At 40.0% G+C, this 22,155-nt stretch overlaps 1 protein-coding gene across 2 annotated transcripts in view; it reads left to right on the forward strand.

Moving 5' to 3' along the window:
• DESI2 (desumoylating isopeptidase 2) overlaps positions 1-17,070 on the forward strand; it is a 52,160-nt gene extending 35,090 nt beyond the window's left edge. For both annotated transcript variants that reach the window (XM_004605442.3, XM_055147427.1), the window contains exons 2-5: positions 578-650; positions 4,011-4,104; positions 6,145-6,286; positions 13,599-17,070. In XM_004605442.3, coding sequence (XP_004605499.1) covers positions 578-650; positions 4,011-4,104; positions 6,145-6,286; positions 13,599-13,832 — 543 coding nt within the window. In that variant the 3' untranslated portion in view covers positions 13,833-17,070. The remainder of the gene's footprint in view (positions 1-577; positions 651-4,010; positions 4,105-6,144; positions 6,287-13,598) is intronic.
• The last annotated feature ends 5,085 nt before the right edge of the window (positions 17,071-22,155 follow it).

Raw genomic sequence — 22,155 nt, forward strand, 5'->3', positions numbered from 1 at the left:
TGAGCACGGCCAGGGGTAATTCCTGAGTGCAGAGCCAGGAGTAACCCCTGTGCATCGCCAGGTGTGACCCAAAAAGCAAAAAAAAAAAAAAAAAAATTAAGTTAAAGAAAAATATATATGACCCAACTATGAATAACTTTGTAATTCATAGGGCTTTAATAAAATAAGATTTGGAGAAAATTTTTTTTAATAATTTTAAAACCATGAAATTTTTTATAAAAAATAGATGTGAAAGGAATTATATGTCACCTTGTTTTTAAGTCACTAACAGAAGACCTTTTAATCCAATTATAATTTCAACCTGGCCAGATTTGGATTTTATGGGTTATGCACTAAACTAGATAATATACTGGTACACAAGGTTAGGCATTCACTTTGATCCATGAGGCCTTTTCCAGTGGGTTTACACAAAGATTGGATGAAATGAGTCAGTGTCATGGAAACTTTTAAAGCTATGAGGGAAAATACCAGGGTATGGATTAGCAAGGCCTGAGTATCCCATGAAAGATTTGGGGTGTTAGATCTTCTTATTGGGTTGTAAATAAATTTGCATTTGAATTATTTTTGTTTTTCTTAGTACTGGATGAACGAATACACCTCATCCATCGGAATTGGAGTATTTCATTCAGGAATTGAAGTTTATGGCAGAGGTAAGTGTACACTTTAAACTTTCTAAAGATTTTCCCTAAAGGAATTTCAGAGTCATGACTGCAGTTCTATCTTACTAGCCATTTCTGTACATTATTACAGATTCCATATTTGTTTGTATTGTTGGCAGAGAAATAGTAGAAACCATGTACTTTGTTAAATAGTTTGATTAAAAAGAGTCATTGGGGTTGGAGAATGGTTGTGCTAGAGAATGTCAAACTTGAAATACTAATTTCCTTTTAGTATTTTATTTTTTTAAACCCACAGATACATATCAATAGATATCAGTGTTCAAGTAGTACCTTTGCTTATACCCAGCTTTGTGCTCATGAAGTCCCTTTTTATTAACTCGGACCTCTTTTTTATTATTATTACCCTTTATTGTGAGAAACTAATAAGCTATCCATGGCATATTCGATATGCCAAAAACAGTAACAATAGCTCTCATTCCCCTGACCCTGTAAGAGCCTCCAATCATTGGGAAAGACAAGTAAGGAGAGGCTGCTAAAATCTCAGGGCTGAATGTAGTAGAGATGTTACTGTTGCCCGCTCGAGTAAATCGACGAACAATGGAATGATAGTGATACAGTGATTATGAGAAACATGATGATAGCCACTGAAATCCAGCTAGCCCTATTTTCGATATCTATTTCTTTCGTTGTAATTTCCACTCTTGGTGCAAGTTAAACAAAACCTGATCAGGCTGTAAGCTATAATGGACTGCTTTAGGCAGATCATATTACCAGTTCCATCAGGGTTGTAGTAATCTTTTGTTTTACCTCATCGTCTTACCCTAGAGTAAATATGCCTTCATTCTTAAACTCTACAAGAAAGGGATAATGTTTATTTGTATTAGTGTGATGCTTTCTACTCTCCCTTTTTGTACATCATATTGATTGCTTCTAAGTACAGCATATTAGATGTTAGCGGTAAAGATCTGCTACTTTGAAGACTGCAGATACCAAATAATTCCAAAACACAGAGACTCCAGCCGAAAGTTTCAGTGGTTGGAGTATTGCTTTGGCTTTGCTCCCATGTTTGATTTACTGTTTCCAATGGTTGTGCTTATATTCTTTCTTAACTCAATTTTGCATGATGTCTTTAAAAGTTTTTAAAGTGCTGTCAATTTTTGAACCACATGACCATGAAATCACCCCAAAAGAAAGTAAAAGCTACATTCAGACTTAAAACTAGCAGTCTGCTTGAGCAGGGACAGTTGTCCTTTTCTTGTCCTTCCTCCAAAAGCCTAAACTAAGGACAGATTGACCCTTTGCTTGGAAACCTTGGTTTAGGTTGCAGATAAGGTGGTGTCTACTTCCGGAGACCAGCCCACAGGGAATTTATTGATCACGTGGTGCCTACCCTCCTGCCACCCACTGTTTCTAAAACTATCCTTTCCTATTCTTTTTTTCAATAAGAACCACTTACTGTAAATATGTAAACAAGAACCACTTACTGTAGCTTTGAAGACATGAATCCTCCATCTCCTAACCTGTCACCTGTTGCCAATAAAGCTTTTTCTCACCCTATCATGTCTCTCATTGCCCTTGAGTGTCAGTGGATCTGGACTCTTGCAGTTAGACCCACCATGCTCTAACTGCACGTGCTGTGGGAGAAGTAAGGTCTTTCCTCCGATTTTGTCTAGGAGCAACACCAAGTAGTACTTGGGATTCCTGACCTTGTGCTCAGTAGTGCCCCTTGTGGTGATTAGGGACCATATGTAGTGCTGGGGCTCAGTCCAGGGTTGGCTGCATGACAGGTGCCTCTTCTCCTGTACTATCTCTCTGCCCCATTTTCTGCATTTTTAGATGAACAAACTGAAGGTCAGAGCAGATTCAAATTGTATCTCTAATAGTTAACAGAACTGAGACTTCAGCCCAAGTGTTTTTGTCTATGAGTCTGCTTAACCAGTGTTCTTCATAAGATGGTGCAGGAATTATTTGAAACATTATACAGAATGTGTTTGTAAAAGTATAGATGGCTTTGAGAAAATAAATGGGTCTGTGATTTTCTTGATATTACTGAGAAAATTAGTAAAATTAGAGGTGCCTCTAATGCGGCACCATTGGGAAGAACGAGTAAAGAGGCTGCTAAAATCTCAGGGCTAGGATGAATGGAGATGTTACTGGGCCCGCTCAAGCAAATCGATGATCAACGGGATGACAGTGATACAGTGATGCTGAGAAAATTAAAGATTCAAATATATTTTCATATGGAGGCTGTGTTTTATAAAATTCCATCTTGAAAAAAAACATCAATAGTCTATCTCAGAATTGAATGCAAGAGCCAGAGAGATAGTACACGGTTTAACAAACATGCCTTGCATGTGGCTGACCCCAGTTCAGTCCCTGCTATGGTGCTGTATGGTCCCCCACGCATCACTGGGTGCGGTTCTAGAGTCCCCAAGTACTGTCTGGTGTGGCCCTGGAGGCCCCCAGCAATGCCCGTGGCCTGGTAGTACCTGGCACTGCAAGGCCCACACAGCACCACATACCTCTGCACTCACACATTGCAAGCCCTGTTAATGAAATGCCCTGAGTATTGCTTAGGAGAAACCCTCCCCCTTCTTCCCCTCCAAAAAGAGAGTTCTGAACACTGTCTCTTGAAAGTGCTATTTTTCCAAAAAATCTGAATCAAAACTTAACCATTTCCCTTGTTCTTTCCTATGCTTTGTTCTAAGACCTTTCAAGTTTTTGTTAATAAGTGTAATGATGAATTTAATGTAAATATTCCAAATTCTTTAAGATTTACCACTTAAATATCTTAAGGTATCTCATATCAGAATTGTGGTCAGAGGTCATTGTTCCTATTGATATAAAAACCTTTCTCCATTTTTGTTCTGAATTAGAGTTTGGCTCTGGTATCTTAAACATACACTCACCATAATACAAGTCATTCTTCCTTGCTAAAAATTTTGCTCTAGAGAGATACATGTCTGTGATGGATGTTTTATTTTGGTATCCTATTTCAAGGGAAATTAATTCAGTTTTTTAGGTTTGTTCATACTCTACTAAATAATCATTGTTATTACAGGCACAGGTTTGAAATTCGATCCCAGCTTTGATTTAGAAAACACCGACCGAACTGACCATCTATTTCACCTGGTGGTGTGATGAGACAGAAAGACCTTACCCAGTGTTTGTCATACTTTTCTTATATACATAAGTTTGTTTCTTTCATCATCTGAGTTTTAGGTCTTTTGCATCAACTATTCAAGACAATAGCTAAGTGGTAGGTTTGTATAAGTACTAATAAACTGAAATAACTATTTCAATATAACTGTCTTCATCAGTTATTAAAACCAGTTCAGCATTCTGGTTAAATATTATGTGACAAATACTTTAAAAGTTTTCTCTTTTCAGAATTTGCATATGGTGGACATCCTTACCCATTTTCTGGAATATTTGAAATTTCCCCAGGAAATGCTTCTGAACTGGGAGAAACATTTAAGTTTAAGTAAGTATAGGAAGGATAATTTTTATTACCCTATCTTAGATATCTAAGCTTGCTCTTAAGCTATAGAATTCATTCAGAGGATGTATAGCCAGTTAAAATGTTTCTTTAACATTATTTTAAAATAAAATTTAAGTTATGTGTAAAGATGGTAATCAGCCAGTTGAGGTACCTGAAATAACCCAATCTACTATTTTTATTCAGGATCCATATAACTTAATGTTTCGCACTCTACTGTTTTGTCTTGTTTTGTTTTGTTTTTTTAGTGGGGGACACACCTGACAGTGCTCGGGGATTAAAACTGGATCAGCCACGTGTAAAGCAAGTGCCCTACCTAATATACTAACTCTCCAGCGTACTCTTCTACTTATAAATGATGTTACCATGGGGCCAAGGAGAGCATCAGTGATTGAGTATATGCCTTGCATGATTGCATCGCACAAGACCTGGGTTTAATTACCAACACTACAAAAGAAAACCAAAAACCGTTTTACTTGTATAGCACAAGTTCTCTTTTAGAAGATGTCCATACTTGGGGCCAGGCAGGTGGCTGTAAGGACTAGAGCTTGTATTTTGCATGCAGAGGCCGCAGGTTTGATCCCTGGCACTGCTTGGTACCCTGAGCACACCCCCTGGGAGTGGCCCCTACACACCTGCCCCAAAATAGCAGCAACAACAAATAGTCATATTTTATGATTGTTTTTCTTCAGTCTTTTGCTTGGGGAAGATGACAGTTTAATTGTGATCTTAGATGATTGCTCTTAAAAATATTTAATAAGTAATTATACTAATAATGCATGAATATAATAAATAATACAGTAATATATAACAGTGTATAAAAGTACCACCACTATTAAAAGTCTGTTTTCTTAATGAAAGATACTTTCAAATATGAAATACTAAGCAGGGAATTAGCCAGGAAACTATTACTAAGATAAATGTACCATTTGTATTGATGAACCTAAAATGTATGGATGGTAGTATACTCACAGCCTTGGAGCCTTATCAGTAGTAAATAGCACTAAAAATCTGAATACTATTAGTCAGTAATAGCATTCCATAACTGAGGTTTGTTCATAAAGTAGCATTTAGAACTTGGTTTCAAGGAGTTCTTTGTTTTTGTTTTCTGGGCCACACCTTGCAATGCTCAGGGTTACTGTGGGTCTGCACTCAATAATTACTCCTGGCAGTGCTTGGGGGAACTATATGGGGTCGCAAGGGTCAAACCTGAGTTGGCCACACGCGAGGCAAATGCCCTACCCACTGTACTATCACCCCAGCTCCCCATGGAGTTCTTTTGAAGAAACTTAGGAATCTATACAAATTTTTAGCTTTTTTAGATGACTAATGTATATCTGACTAATATTCCACTTTCTTTGAGTAGTGTTCATTGTGTTTCAGGGCAGTAGTCTGAGGGAGGTGTTTTGTCTGGAGAGATTGGTTTTGTCATGCTTTCTAAAATATTAGCTATTTGACAGTTCCTCTCACTGCAGCATAGCGGCAGATAACTTAAAAGATTCTCAGTGAGAGTCTGGCCACCCGTTGGTTAGCTAGTGTTAAATAAGAGTATTTGTAGAATGGATCTGTTTCTAATTAGTAGTGTAACTACTAAAAAATAGGCCATTTTGGGGCTGGAGCAATAGCACAGTGGGTAGGACGTTTGCCTTGCATGCGGCCGACTGGGGTTCAATTTCCCTATGGTCCCCTGAGTACCGCCAGGAGTAATTTCCTGAGTGCCGAGCAAGGAGTAACCCCTGTGCATCGCTGGATGTGACCCAAAAAGCAAAAAAAAAATTATTCCACAAAAATTAGTCCATTTTCATAAAATGTTAAGCATTATTTAAAGTACATATTTTGCATTTTTATTATTCAGATGTATATTTATTGTAGTAAATTCAAAACTAGAATAATTAAAAATTTTTAAATATTTTCTTTTTAGTCTAACACTGTATTATTGGAAATAAGTAAATCATTAAACATGCTTTTAGTAATATCTAAAACACACAACTATGTTTTTTACTTTTTTTCTTCTTATTCTTTAAGAGAAGCTGTTGTTTTAGGGAGCACTGACTTCCTTGAAGATGACGTAGAAAAAATTATAGAAGAACTGGGAAAAGAATACAAAGGCAATGCCTATCATTTGATGCATAAAAACTGCAATCACTTTTCTTCAGCTTTCTCAGAGGTAAATTTTTTTTTTCAGTTATTTTTGTTTAAGTAATGTGATCTGCAACAGTTTCCATCAGAAGTAAACTATTCTGGATTTTTTTTTTCTGATTTTTCAGAATGAAGGACCTTTTATGACCTTGTATGAGTGACCTTTTCAAAGGTGGTAACTTTAAAGTCAGCATAGCTTTAAATTGCAATTTTATTCATGAATTTGCAGTGGATAGAGTGCATACTAATGATTATCTCTTATTCTAATTTGTTACTACCACTGAAAGTTTCACTTAATGAAAAAGTGTGCTCAAGCAACTCCTGTTTTGTATTAGCCCATAAGATTTCTTTTTTTCTAAATATTAGTTACCAGTTTGATTTTTTTCCTCTTACTAATAAGTCATTTCTTCCATCTTGAAATTTTCTTCTACCTATTTATCAGTTATTTACTTGCCTTTCCAGTTCTTGAATCCCAAACAGAAACCCAAACTAGATCCAAATTGAGGAAACTTTAAGAAAATGAAGAGAAGGAATCAAAATATATAAAATGAGGGCTAGAACAGCATTTCTCAACTGGGAGAACTAAGGAACACTGGAAACAGTTTCCCAACTCGATGACTCAGCATCAAGCACCCAGGAAGTGTGAGAGGCACACAGGAGCTGCTGTGATCTCTGCAGCATACCTAGCCTCCGGCCTGGCACTTTCCATTGCCTTTCCATTGCCTTTCCATTGCCCTTCCACGACAGCTTTCAAACAGGATTGTAGCAGACTATTAATGTCCTTCTCAAAATATGTTTTGGGAGCTGGAAACATCAGTCTTATATAGGAATTTCTCATCCATGTATGTTTTTCTGTCTACCCCACAGATTTATTGAATCAGAATAATCATTTCAACATGATCCTCAGATGATTCATAAGAACTGAAGAATTAGAAAATCACCCCAGTCTAATGGAAGGTCATCAAGCCTTTCTTGACTGTAGATAGTTATTTGTGAGTTATACATTCAAAGAGCCATAGAACGTTAAAGTTGGCCAGAAGTATTCGACAGCGTCTCAATCTAGCTTCTTTATCAAACAGCCCCGGTTGGGAAAATGGCTTAGTAAAAATAGTTGCAGAGAACTCAGAACCTGACTTGCTTCTCCCCACTGTCCAACTTTTGTGTGTGTATGGCGGGGGGGGGGGGGGGCACTCAGACCATGCCTGGCAGTGCTTAGCATTTATGCCTGACTCTATATGCTCTGGGATCATTCCTGCCCAGGCTCAGGGAGCCATATGCAGTGCCAGGGATCAAATTGATCCAGAGTCAAGGCTATAGAGATAGTACAGTGGATGGGGCACTTACCTTGCATGGGGACAGTTCAGGTTCAACCCCCTGCACCTTATATGGATCACCAGGCCGCACCAAGACAAGCCTTGGACACAGCCTGATGCCCCCTAACCCCCGGTCATTGATAGCCCATCAATCATCAGATTGATCCAGGGTCAGCTGCACATAAGGGAAAGCACTTTAACTCCTATATTATCTCTCTGGCCCCAGAACCTGGCTTCTTAACCCAATGCCTTTATACTTTATTTTCTGCTCTGGTTCCGATATAGTCTCCTACCCAAATAAATTGATTAATTAAATGCTTATTAAATGTTAAGTGTTCTAAATAAAATCACCTAAACACTGGTTGTTATCTGAAACCATATTACTGGTGGGGACCTGAAGAACAATTCAGGATGTCTCTTGAGCAACTTTAATAGATATTTCAACATTTCTAGATATTATAATGTTTTTGTTTTTCCTAGATGACTGGTGAATTATTAAAGTGAGATTTAGAAGTTAGGGACTTAGGCAAGGCAGTGTAAATTGTTAGTGACAGATGAGTCATTGGGATAGTGAGGGGCGTAAGGAGCTATTTTCATAAACCCCATATAATCAAAGCAAATAAATTTAAAGTTTAGTAAACGTAATGCATGTTCACACCTTTTACAACATAATTTGGATGTGTTGTGTTTCAATAACCAGTTACAGATAGACAAAATCATAACTAGTTCTCTGTTGTTAAACTAATGCTCAACAGTGTTACAGAAATCCTAAGAAATACTGTTTAATGTCATAATGTTATTTGTTTAGGTACTTCCAGTGAATGAAATATTTGCTATTTGACTATCAGTAAAAATTTGCTTACCCTACTTTATAGATTAGATCCATTTATATCTGATTCAAATTGACTTAAATCAGTCCATGAACTAGTGGTGGGCCGCTGAAGTAGAAAGGTTGAAACCACTGGTCCTTGATAGAACTACCAGTCTGTGGACTGGTACTCTGTGCAGGTTCTTGTCCACAGGTATAAACCGCTTTAAGAAAACTAGCTTGAGTAGTAAGGAAATGTATCTCACAAAGCAAGAAGTTAGTTGTTAGACAGGCTCCTTGGGACTGTCATCAGCAGTCTATGGTCTTGTCATATCACTGAGCTGGATTCTTAGGATGTTAACTCTGCCCTCAGGCTAGCTCCTATTTTCAGGTAAACATAGCTGTGTTGGGCACCATATCCAGACACAACAACATCCAGAAGAAGAAAACCTTTTTTTGGTTTTCTCTGAGGAACCATGAGACCTTTTCCAGAACCTTCTATCCTTTCTGAAAGCAAGCCATCTTTTATAGTCTGAGTTAGGTCAAAAGGCAGGGTTCTGGCTAAAATACCTGCCTGGTATGTATGAGACCAAAATTCAGTCCATGGCACTGTAAAAACAAACAGGAGTCATGACATAATACAGAAGCCAGGTACATGCAATTGCCCACCCCAGGTTCTATTCTTGGCACCACCTGACCTCCCACACATAGCTCCTAAGGTCCCCCCAACTGCCCTGTGTATCACTGGAAGACCTAAAACAAACACAAAAAGAATTAAGCCAAACACCCTTCTCCAAACTAATCACTAGCAAGAGGAGTGGTATTACTGTTACTTTCTTAAATACATTTTAACTGAACATTTTCAGTTAATTTTAATTAATATTTGTAAATACAAAACAAGTGTAAAGTAGAAAAATAGTATAAGGATCCTCTGTATACCTATCACTTAGTGTCAACACTGTTCAGAAATCATCTCTGCTAAATATTCAACTATGTGAAATGTTGTCTATAAGGAAGTTCACTACACTGAGTGCCTGAAGTTTTTTGTGGGGACTGGGCATGGAGGCATACTTCGTCTAGAGTGTACCAAATTTCCAAATTTCCAGAAGGAAACTGGCTGTTTAGCATAAACCAAATTATTTTAACAAAGAGATCAGTCACACTGCGCCACTCGTAGCAAACTTAAGAATGGCAGGACCCTTCTTAAAAGCCAGGTTCTCAGATACTGGACAAGCAGGTTTTCTAAGCTTCTGGATAGCACAGAACTAATTCAGTTTTTGAAGACTGCTAAGTAAAGGGAAAGACAAAACCATCTATCCTGCCTTTCCTATGTGGATTACACCATAAGCTACAGTCATTTATACAAGCTCTATTAGGATCTATTAGATTCTGATTATAACAAACTTTTAATATTTCTGACAACTGGGTTTCAATATTAAATATTTGGACAAGACACAAATGTTTATTTATTTATTTATTTTGTGTGATAACATCTGTGTCTATATTAAGAAAAACTCCTGATCTTTAGAGCAACAAAGTAAAAAGTTTGGGATTTATTTCAAAGTAATCTAGGAGTGGAATTTCAGCATGATTTTGTTACAGATGAAGCAAGATTACCAATGAATTGGTAATTTTTGACACTAAGTGATAGGTATACAGAGGATTCTTATACTATTTTTCTACTTTACACTTGTTTTGTATTTACAAATATTAATTAAAATTAACTAAAAATGTTCAGTTAAAATGCTGCATAGAGTGAGCTATGAGGAGCAAGATAAATTGAGGGAATGACTCTTAAATAGAAAGGGAATCAGCACTTATTTTTGGGTAATTTTGGAATTTCTTAGCTGGTCCACATTGCAAAAGATACTCAAATTAGGAAATTTACTTTAGGAAGTCATAGAGTGGGGAAAAGGCCAAGGGTTTGGCTGGGTAGCCTTTCGCTAGTGCTGAAGAGATTAAACATGTAACTCATGGGTCGTTGCAACCAAAAGCCAGGAATAGAGATGAGGTTTTCCTGAAAAGATCTGTGAAAGAACTCTTGTTTGAGTCAGTTCCATGATATACAAGGGAAAGGCACAATGTTTTTGAGAGTATTGTATTAGCAGAAAGTTGCCCGCTTGGCCTAACAGGTACAGAAGACAGAATGAAAGATAGCTCCTGGATTCTCAGTACTATACCAGCCAGAAGAAAAAGGCTTTGGAAAAACAATAACTTCAAGGGCCAGAGAGTCGATCTGAGGGTTATTCCCAGACCTCAAAACATAGGCCTATTTAGATTTCAAAATTGTTATATACTAGCAATTCCTTTCTCCCTTACATGTTTTTCCTTTTGGAATAAGAATGTCTTTAACTTATTCTCTGCCTGTCTACCATTATATTTAGTGAGTGTGCTGTACACACTTTTCTCCTCTTTGCTTCTTTTTTCACTTAACAATGTGTCCTGAAGTTCATTCTATAACTACTTAGAGACATTCTTTATTTCTTTTTATAGTCTTTTTCGTGTGGGTGTACATTCATCCAATTTCCAATTGGTAGCATTTTGGGTTGTTTTTTAGCCTTTGGCTGTTTAAAAAAAAAGTTCTCTAATAACCTAATGCAAACTTCTTTCACAGGTTTGCCAATGTCTCTGAAATAGAGCCCTAGAAGAAGAATGGCTGGTAGTTTGCAACTTAAATGCAAAGTGACTTTGCTATGTAAACCAAATATTATTTGTTTTGGGGCCACACCCTGTAATGTTCAGGGGACCATCTGTAGTACCAGGGGTCGAACCTGGACATACAAGGCACGTGCTTGGCTCAATATTCTCTCTCTGTGACCCCTTACCCAAATATTTTTGGTTTGGATTGGCAGCCTCGGTAAATGGGGAAAGGTGGGGAAAACCTCCCCAACAGCACTCAGATAGCCACTTTCAAAGACCCTTGGTCTGGCTGTGCGGACAGGATGGTTTCTTGGGTCTGACCATGCGGGGTAAGGCTCAGTGATGCTCAAGGGATTATGCGGTGGAGTGTGGGGCCTCTGCAAGGAGGGAATATATTCTTGTCCTGCAAGCAAACCCATTGCCCCAGATACTTTTTTTTGAACACTGTGGTATTAAGTACATTTGTGTCATGACTCCGCATATATACATATGTACACATAAGCAAGTATCACAGCTACCCTGCTATCTGCTATCTGCAGCTGGGTTAAAATGTTAAGCGCCGCTGACTTGACCAAGGGTTTCTGAAAGAACCCTGTAGTAAGTATTTTAAGTTTTTGGATTATTCATAGTTCTCAACTCAGACTCTGCCATTGTATCCTAAGATCCATACGCAGCAAATAAAAACCGACTATACCTACACTTTCAGGTACAAAAACAGGTGACTCTAGTTTGCAACCCTTTGTTTAGGTTAATCAGGCCACAATCTCCTGGGTTGGGACAAAGTCAGCATCTGTGAAACATGAATACGTGGTAGGTTACTAAATGAAGTCAGGACTCAGAGGAGGATGAAGGATATTCACTAGTGAATACTAGCTATTGGATAGAATATTAGCTCTTGAGTCTTTCGTGGCGGCAATTTTTATTAAGGTAATAGCCCTAGTCATCATGTCTGTGGTTAAGTATCAGATAAGCAAATATCCATGAGCATGTTTGCTGGAAAAATATTTATTTTCCTGTGCTTTTTAGAGTAGACATTGCTCAGCTTCCCCAAGATGTAGCTCATGTCCACAGTCTTAAGTATTTGGGCTGCAGGGTGGAGAGGGTTCTCCAAGCAGTGCTTAGTGGATTGTTGGCAGGACACTTCACTCTGCATGTGGAAGTACTTGAGTGACAATTTGTGCCAGGCATTGATTTCGGGGCCTCCACATGCCAGACATGCACTTCAGTCCTTTGAGCTATGTCTCCATCCCTCTTCAAATATTAATTAGTAGGAAGTCAGAATGGTCAGAATATGCCATCTTACCTCCAGTGAAATTGTCCTGTGATTAAGACAAATTTTGGAGAGTTGGAAGTGATCTTGAAATCAGTAACATAACTGTGAAGAGAGGGCAAAAACTTTAGGAAGAAAGGTTACATTGCATAAATGTAGAGGCTAGGTTATTTTAATTTTAGTTAATTTGGTGGGGGTGGGGGAGTGATTCTGGTGGGTGGAACATATCAAGCAGTGTTTATGGGTCACTCCTGGTGCTGCCTGGGGGGGTGTGGGGCCTGTGTACAATGCCAGAAATCAAACGAGGGTTGACCCAATGGAAGACGTTAACCCCTGAATCATCTCTCAAGCCCCAATTTTTAGCAAATTTTTGGACATAAACTTTTAAATGTCTTTCCAAAATCATCAACTAAAATAAGTGGCATTTCCAGTTTATGTATTGGAGGCAAAAGCACGGATGGAGCAGTGAAACATACACTCACATTATCTGGGAGAAAGGGGAAAGGAAAATACAGAGTAAAATTAGTACTAGAAGAGATCGAGCGCTTATATTTGCAAAAAATAGTTTAATGGGGAAACTGTTGTGAGGTAGCTCAGGAGTCCTGAGGAGAAGTTAAGGACAGGAAGAGGACAGATCGCTGCAGCACGTTTTTGGACCACCTGGAAGATTCCTCTGGCACCCAAATGCACCTCTGCTGCTTGTAGAAGTCCAGTGTTCAGCCTGCTCCTCTGCCTACTTCTAGCTGCAGCCCCACTGCCCCACAGGTTCCAAAACCAGGGCTTCATCTGGGGAGTTACATCTTCTGGACCATTATGAGCTTCTTGGGGCTGGGGCAAGGGAGGAGGAGGAATGGGCCCAGGATGGGAGTAGTAGGTCATAGTAATTGTAAAATGCAGGCCAGGGAAACCAGAGTGGAGACTGGAAGAAGTATAAAATGATTCATGGAAAAGGAGAATTTACAAGAAGCTAGGATTTACTCCCTGAAGCTTCTGTTAACTCATTGTTTATTTGTATGTCTCTTTTTATGTGGTTCAAAGTACTTGTATAAGAATGAAGGAAAGAAAGGAGCCAAGTGGAATTAGCTTGATTTTCACAGGTGGGAGACGTAAATAGGTGGCATAGTTCTCCAAAATAGAAGAAACGAAACTGACAGTAAGGAGTCCGGGCGCCAGTTATGGAGCTGCTTAAGGATCCCCTCTGAAGTGGCTTTGCTGAGCATCCGTCTCCTCCCCACACCCAGCACTTCTTCGCAGTAATCCAATCATCTTAAGCCCACTCACCTAATGTACAACTCTTCCTCTTCCGTAGATCCTTTGTGGGAAAGAGATTCCTCGCTGGATCAATCGACTTGCCTACTTCAGCTCCTGTATACCCTTTTTACAGAGTTGCCTCCCAAAGGAGTGGCTCACTCCTGCAGCCCTGCAGTCTAGTGTCAGTCAAGAGCTCCAAGATGAACTGGAGGAAGCAGAGGATGCTGCCGCATCCGCTTCCATGGCAAGCTCTGCAGCAGGCTCCAGACCCGGGCGCCACACTAAACTATAAATGTCTCCAAAGTCTCACATTCAGAACTGTCTCTGGCAGTTGACTATCACTAGAGAAAAGTAAGAGTGAAAATGTCCTTTAGATATTTTGTATGCAAAGATGGCTCTCCCCCAAATCCCAGTTTTTTCAGCTCAGGATTATATTTGTAATCAAAAATATCACTTGGCGCAGGAGGGAGAACTTTGTATAAAGCTGCCCTCTGTTTTTTTTACCCACTTGTAAATTTGGATTTACTTCTTCTGGTTTATACAAACTCCATTTAAGTTATGTTTACAGTATTTTGTATCGCTGTTTACAAATCTTGCATGGACTCCTGCCTCAGTGAAAGAAGAAAATCTTCATGTCTTCAGAAAGTAGGCAGGTTATATCTTTATACACTTCTGACAATTGCCAGAGCTGTGGCATAAATAATAGGCACACAAAAGGGTACTTAACACCGTTATAGTCACCATTGCCTGCTTAAGAATTGTCTTTTAGGTCTGTTTGTTTTTGTTAACATTTTGGCACCAGGATGTGGAGAGGAAGGCACATACATATAGCCCTGAGGGCTTGGGACCCGGGTTAGCATGAGAGGTGGCCTACCCCTGAGCCTGGTTCCTCTTCTAGCACTTTTATCCTAAGTAGCACATCCCCTCAGGTTCCAGTGGAATGGTTGCTTTCTTAGAAGACTAAGCACGGTGGCACATTCCTGTGTCCATCTGGCTTTGATGCCTCTGAGTCTGTAATTACTACTTTTTGTTTATTTGTTTAAGAGACTATCGCTAGTAACTGACAAGAGTTTTTGCACATTGTTGGGGGCCTCGTTTTTTTTTTTTAATACATGTTAATATCCTCTCTGCACCTCATTTTATTTGTGGGAAAGGAATATCCTAAGTTATAGCCCTCTGAGTAGCAGTATGAGCTGACATTCAACTGCTTTTAACTATCTAGGCTACCTTTTATACTAGACCATGAAAACCGGAGTCTCCAATATAACAAACTCCAAAAATGTAATTCTTTGATATTTGAAACATTTTATATACCACATCACAAAGAATATATTGAAGTTTGGTGGTTTGTTACGGGAATAAGATTCACCTCATGATAAAAAGCCTGGTCCTAAAGACCTCTTATTAAAAAGTCATATTCACATATCAGAATTTTTTTTTTTTTTTACTGTTTTCTCCGGTGTATGTCATATAAAAAAACTCTGAGAACAAAATTGTCACCACAGATCACACCTCATTAGCAAGGAACCTTGTCTATTCAAGTCTACTCCCAGTTTGACCCTTGGATGTAAGAGCCAAGTCATTACATGTCAGTTCAATTTTTCTGCCTTAAGAATGAATGTCCTACGTAAAATATTGGATGCAGTGTATAAATTATACAAGGCAGTGTCTTCAGCTTTATATATAGAGAGAGAGATTGTTAGTTTTAAAGTCATCTACTTTTATTTAAACTTCTAGATTGGATTGTTTGCTATTGCTCTTTGTAAAGATTCATATCTTTCAGTAAACTACATTTTTAACTTTTTCATAAGCTGATTTTGGTTCTTTATATCAACTTAAGCACACCCTGTTAAAGGGGAAAATAAACGTTGGGCTTTAAGCATTGACCTATGTTAAATGAAGCCACTTAACCTAATTTATGCTTTTGACTGTTCTGTATATGGGGAGGAAAGCCTTTATAGAAATTATTCTGTTTTTGGGGGTGGAGCGGGGGCGGGGCTGGGGGAGAATGCAAAACATATGACAGGAAAAAAAATATGTGGTCGTGAAAAGCAGACTTGGTTTGGGCCAAAAATGAGATTTAGACTAAAACACTAAGATTCTAGCTGTGAATTTACTAACAGTCCTATTCCCAAAACCCAAGTTAGTGAAAAGTGTTTAATACCGTTTTCTTGGTATTTTTTTTACATGAATTACTGATTTTTTCTAATCCATGCAGATAATACATGACTTAATCTAGGCTACTGACATTTCAAAAAGTGGCCATTCATTAGAAACTTGCTGGTGAATATCCAGGAATACTCCATCTGTGCTTATCCAGAATTCACCTCTATACACAATTGATTTTTCTGTTGTTTTTATTTTTTTGCATTCACTTTCATCTGTGGTTTGGAGTTTTAAAATAGTATAAAGGATATTAGTAAAAAATAAATAGTGGCCTGAGGATTATTATTATACTAATAGTAAGCAAATTAAATTCTAAACATAAGATTGTTTTTCAATTTTTTTACATCTAAGGCTGAGAAGATCTTTAGAAAATCTCGCTTAAGATGGTTCTTTCTCTGAGTTCAGAATTGAGAATGGATTTCATTAATTAGCACTTAACCAGCTTTTCCTTGCCTTGGAGGGAATGAATCTTGTTCTCAACCTGATCTCTGTTTAAAGACAAGTCCTGTGTTCTAAGTTAGGTTATTAAGAGAGATGTAATAGAATGGAGTCAGACATTTTCTCTTCATCCTTGTAACCAAGTGAAACCTATTTCTCATGGTGGGTTGGGTCAGAAGCTGCTGGTTTTCTACTGTTTGTTTTTAATGCCCTGGGGCAATGGGGTGTTGCTTACCCTAAGAAAGGGGCCTGTGGAATTACCGAAGATGGTGGCACAATAATAGAGCCACCACTTGATGCCTGAAATCCAGCCAACTATTGCTCTGACCCACAGCAATAGTGCAAGTTACCTTCACCAGCATTTGTACACAGCAGGGAATTCTGGTTTTAGCTAATTGAGTGTTGTGTGTGTGAAGAAATTTACAAGTAGAGACAGCTGCAGAACTCTATATCCATGGCTTCTTTCCATCATAAAACGGGTAGAAACACTTTCACTGCTTCAGGGCTCTCATCTGTGTCTTCTTAAGACTCCATTGCTCTAAGATACTCTGTAATTTTGAAACATGCTGTATTTTATTTCCGTAACTTAATTTAACAGACTTGGGTTTTGTTCAGCAAGCTGGTCATACTGCCATTGAAGCCCCTTCTCTAAGATGGTTTTAGAGAACAGCTTAGTTACTAGATTTTCATTGTCTGCTTAATCACCTCATGTACATCTTCACTGTTTGAAAGGTGTTACAGCTGTTAAAGAATCTTCATGAATCTGAAGATAATTTCTTGTGAAGTTGAATATAAATGTACTGTCGTTCATAGTGTTTATATAAAAAAAAAATACCAGGAATCTTCACTTTTGCTACCTTGATACAGCATTGAGTTATCATGTTAACAACATTGAAATACATCGATTTATTAAAAAAATACTTTTCTAAGAAATGTTTTATAGTGCTTTCTGACTTCCAGGAGAATGCAGCTATTCTGTGTGTTGGGAATGGGAAACTATTTTTAAAGCTCAAGAATCCCATCTGCTCTGCAGACATGGCCAGCCCCTCTCCACCATATACTCACAAGAGCACTTATTCACGTGTTCCTCTTTAGAGATCAAGTCCGCATACCTACTCTTGAGCTGCCACAGAGAGCACACCCATTCCATTCCCCCATGGGCGATGGGTGTTTATGCTCTTGCTTCACCAGGAGTACAGGGGAAAGTCCCTCAGATTAAAGCCCACTGCCCTGGGAGCTGGAGTGTTAGTACAGCAGGGAGGGCATTTGCCTTGCACACAGCCAACCCGGGTTCGATCTCCAGTATCCCATATGGTCCCCTGAGCACCGCTAGGAGTATTCCTGAGTGCAGAGCCAGGAGTAACCCCTAAGCATCTCCAGGTGTGACACCCCCCCCAAAAAAAAAAACCCACAAAGCCCTCTGCCCATAGACACATACGTACCTTATACTTGTGGCCTCAGGCGACTGGGTCCTCTTTTTTCCAAGCCTTTTCTGCTGCTCATTTCTCCTTTGGCTTTTATGCACTCAAATGAGTAATAATTCCCTTCACTAATTCAAAAGTTTTCCCTTGAGTTAAGTATAGATAACCACAGAATTCTGCAACCTGTCCATCTGTGCACTTTCTGCTAAGTAGGAATGTTCTGTAAACTCATTAATTCTCACCTTAAGGACAGGAATCAAAGGGACTTCCTCCACCACCACCCCACCACCACCCCAAGTCTGAGTAGATTCTATTTGACTATTAAACAGATCTGGAAAGGTAACTGATCTTTCCTTAGGAAGGATGCCAGGCCTACTAGGGAATAGTAAGATACCACACCCCTGTTGCTACTGCTAAAGTTCTGTTTGTCATCCAGATGCTGACCTTGTTCTAAGTTTACAGAAGCCTGCCTTTGGTGAAAAACTTCATGCAATATTTTTGAGAGATCTCTTGGCGGCTGGAAGCTAATTCTTTACAGATTCTGAACCCAGATAACTAACTGCTCAGCCTTCTCAGACTTGTCTCTTTGATCTTTTCCCCAAAAGAAAATGTTCCCAAAGAGGATACCTTGACCCTTTGCTGAAGTGTGACCAGGAGGAAAGGCAAGAGAGTTAAAAGGAGCCTGCTCTCAAGTTGAACAGAGTATAATCACCGCCAAATGCTAGACTGGCCAACAGGTACTATGCAGCTCTGTACTCACTCTGCAGGCTTCATGGTCCTCGTAAAGAATACACTGTCGCCTGCTATTCAGAAGGGGAGTTGAGCCACCTACCTTGCTTCCCCCTGATCCCCCTCCTTTGCTCGGCAGTGGTTGCCCAGTTCTAACAAGCACTCCCAAGCACTTAATTAAGTCAGGGCAGCTATTTAGCTGCAAGGCTCTTTGCTTCACACCCCAACTCCCAGTGATCTCTGGCAGCATTCTTCAGCCTTTTCACACCAGCAGACTTCAACCTTTCTAAATATCTGCAGACTGTCATCAAATCTGGGGTTCAGTGCCTAAGCAACAGTTAGGTACTTCAAAAATTGGCCATACAGAAGGGGTGACATGCCTCAACAGGAAGTCCTTCTAACTGCAGATTGTGATGCAGGAATAAAGCTACCAACATCACTAAGGCAGCCTTCTTGTAAAGAGGGAGAGTGGGAGACCCATTCTGTAATGGAATAGGAACATGCTTTTTGGTGGCATGGAGAAGAACAAATTGGGTAAGGAAGAGCAGTGCTGTACATCTGGGCTCTCTTTTCTCAGTGGCCAGTGATTACCCACTGATTTCAGGGACTGGCACTTTACACTCAAAATGGGAAGAAGACTATGGGAATGGGAGGGCTTTCAGACTATCTTTCTGCAATCAAAGAACACTGTGGGACTGGAGCAATTGCACAGCGGGTAGGGCATTTGCCTTGCACGTGGCCAACCGGGTTCGATTCCCAGCATCCCATATGGTCCCCAGAGCACCGCCAGGAGTAATTCCTGAGTGCAGAGCTAGGAGTTAACCCCTGTGCAGAGCCAGGTATAACCCAAACAGTAAAAAAGCATAAAAAAACATTTTGCCTGCCTCTTCTCACTGTAGGGGTCAGTGAGTGGACACCCCAAAGAAGTTCTCATGATGGCCTCAGACACGGTCCACTGTTCCCACAAAAAAAGAAGAAAAAAGGTGTCACCATAAGTCTGGAAGGGCAGAGGATTTTGTGAACGAGAAAGGTACAAAGGAAAGTCCTCTCGTGGCCCTGCTGTTGGAGCTGTTGCAGGTAGTTTCCTTGAATAATTTATTCATCCCAATAGCCTTGATACTTTTCCTGTTTTGCACAAAGACAACTGAGTAATTATTAGCCCAAGACCACACATGGCATAAGAAACATATGTGGATCTAGCCAATTGCAGAACTCTTTCCAGTCCAGCATTCTGCCTTTTTGAAAGAGAGTCCCTGGCCCAATCCCAGACCTGCTGAAACAAGCAGCATTTGAATGAGATCCCCATGGGAGGCGCTTGAAATTCAAGCGTGAGAAGTACTGTGTTCTGCAGGACTCAATTCTGTGTGGCTTAAGTCTACTGTACCACCCATTGAAGTTGGAATGTTCTAGAAGAGATGACTTTCGGGAAGCCTGGTTACATGGTTGAACATCTGAAGGACCCCGTAGCTAAATCTCTCAACTTCAGCAGAGGCATGGTATGAATTTCTAAAATATTCCTGGGTTTGGATCTATGTAAATTACTGAGAATTTCAGTAAACACGCATATAAATTTGAACCCTCTGGGGAATAGCTGCCCCAAAGCCCCTCCTGTGAACTGATGATGGATTGCCTCCCTACTGTGGCCACTTCTGCTTCATTTTCAAGTCTCCCTAGCATCCATCCCGTCATCTCACCACTCTGTGCCTGTCGTCATCTACCAGCCTTCCTAATCATCCTTACTCACATCCCTTCTGGGGTGCCCTCTGGACTTCCCAGTCTTAACTGGCAAAAGCCCCAGGGCCAGCGCTTTCTCAGATGTTTCTTCACCCTCTCTGCCTTATCTGAAGCCCTCCCTACTTTCCCCTCTGGCCGCTTTTCCTCCTGGGATATGTGCCTGCTGTCTCCCACTGTCCTCTCCTTCCAGGTCTCCAGCTCCCTGAGCCTGTCTCAGAAAGCAGCTGCTCCCTCACTGCTGTCAGCTCTCTTCCTTCCCGCTCCGTCTGCTCCGTCCTTCGCTGTCTTTCTCTGTGAAACATCCCCTCTGATGACCTATTTAATAGCCTAGCCCAGCACTTTTCTCCTGGAGCTTCACTGCCTCGTGACAACAGATGATGGCTTGTGGTCAACAACCCTCGTAAGACCTGACATCAGTACACTTAATTACTAGCCTTTCCCCCCCCTCTGTGGTCATTGCCACATCAGTTGTTCCCACACATTTTGCTTCCAAGGAGCAAGCAATCCTGTCCTTGGTTTTGAACCACTGTCAGTGTTTATCTCAGTCCACCACGCTCAGAACTTAGCCTTGTCAACCCTAGTAATGAACCACTGCCGAAACCTTTAAGCATCTGTGACTGCTAACTTCCCAGCTCACCCTAATTTTCCACACAGAAATATCTTGACCTTATCCAAATCCATGAAATCCAGTGCTTACTTCTCTAATATTACCTCCCTCCCTATTTCCATTTATTTTTATCAACCCAGTTCCATGCCTGTAACTAAATCATCTCCATGGGCCACTTTCCCTCTTCATCATCCTCATCTGGCAAACCTTGCCCTGTTCAGACCCAGACTTTTCTGTGTTTGGGCCCTGGCAGCTGAATGGTGCTGGAGCAACCAAACTGACAGGTTATATCATTCTTTTCATAGGAAAGGGAAGATGATGAAGGTGTTGATGATGGCACCACAATTTGCAAAGTTGTTCATAATAGAGTTGCAGGCTTAACAATATTCCAACACCAGTCTCATCACAAGTGTCAGCTTCCCACCAGCAATGGTTCCAGATTCCCTCCCACCACCATCCCCTGTCTGCCACCCGGGGAGGAACTGGAATTTTTAAAAGTTTTGTTCTCGTGTTCAGTGTAGTTGTCTCTGATTAGTTGTATCTTAATCTGTTTTGCTATACATCTCAAATGGACACTCAGCACTGTACCACAGTTTACCAGTTACTTAGAAAAGACTGCTCTCTCCTGGATGACACTCTGCTCTCTCCTGGATAACACTTAATACTGTCTCTTTCTTCAGATCTCCCACACATTTTCATTTGAGTTTCATTTTATGCTTCTTGAAAATAAACAATTTAAGCATTTGGCAGCAGAAATCCCCAGTCCTTCCACTTTTTTTCCCCTCCTTTACCTCATTTTAGAAATGAAATATTCTAAATATTTAGAATATTTCTGCTCACTAAATAAGGAGGGTGGATTTCCCATACCAAGCAGTTCTTTACAACTGTGATGCAATGTCCTTCAATTCAACTCAATTCTGAGAGCAATACCTCAGATGCCAGAGGCTAAAAGCCCGATCCCACAAGGCTGCCCACTTCAGATGCCAGTCACAACAAGGTCCCTCTGGGTTAAGTTACCACTTCAGTCTGATATGACAAATTAGAGGGCGCCCATGACCCCTTCCTCAAGTTCAACTAATTTGTTAATTTACAGAACTAAAGAAAATATTTTTGTTTGTCAATTTATTTAAGTATATGGTGAAGGATACAAAAGAACATCCAGATTAAGAACTACATAGGGTAAAGTCTAAGAAGGTCCCAAGGGCAGAAACATGGACCCTGGAGCTACATGGGTCTCACAGTCTGTGGACATGTCTGCCAACACAGAGGATTGCCAATGCCCACACTATAAAAATGTTACGGAGGGGGATAGAGCACAGCGGGTAGGTCATTTGCCTTGCACGTGGCTGACCTGGGTTCTATCCCCAACATTCCATATAGTCCCCCGCGCACCACCAGGAGTAATTCCTGAGTGCATGAGCCAGGAGTAACCCCTGTGCATCATTGGGTGTGACCCAGAAAGCAAAAATAGAATAAAATTAAATTAAATAAAATGTTATGGCGGCTTCCTCATATAGGCA

The sequence above is a fragment of the Sorex araneus genome, chromosome 9 (assembly GCF_027595985.1).
Source record: "Sorex araneus isolate mSorAra2 chromosome 9, mSorAra2.pri, whole genome shotgun sequence".
Taxonomy (NCBI): Eukaryota; Metazoa; Chordata; class Mammalia; order Eulipotyphla; family Soricidae; genus Sorex; species Sorex araneus.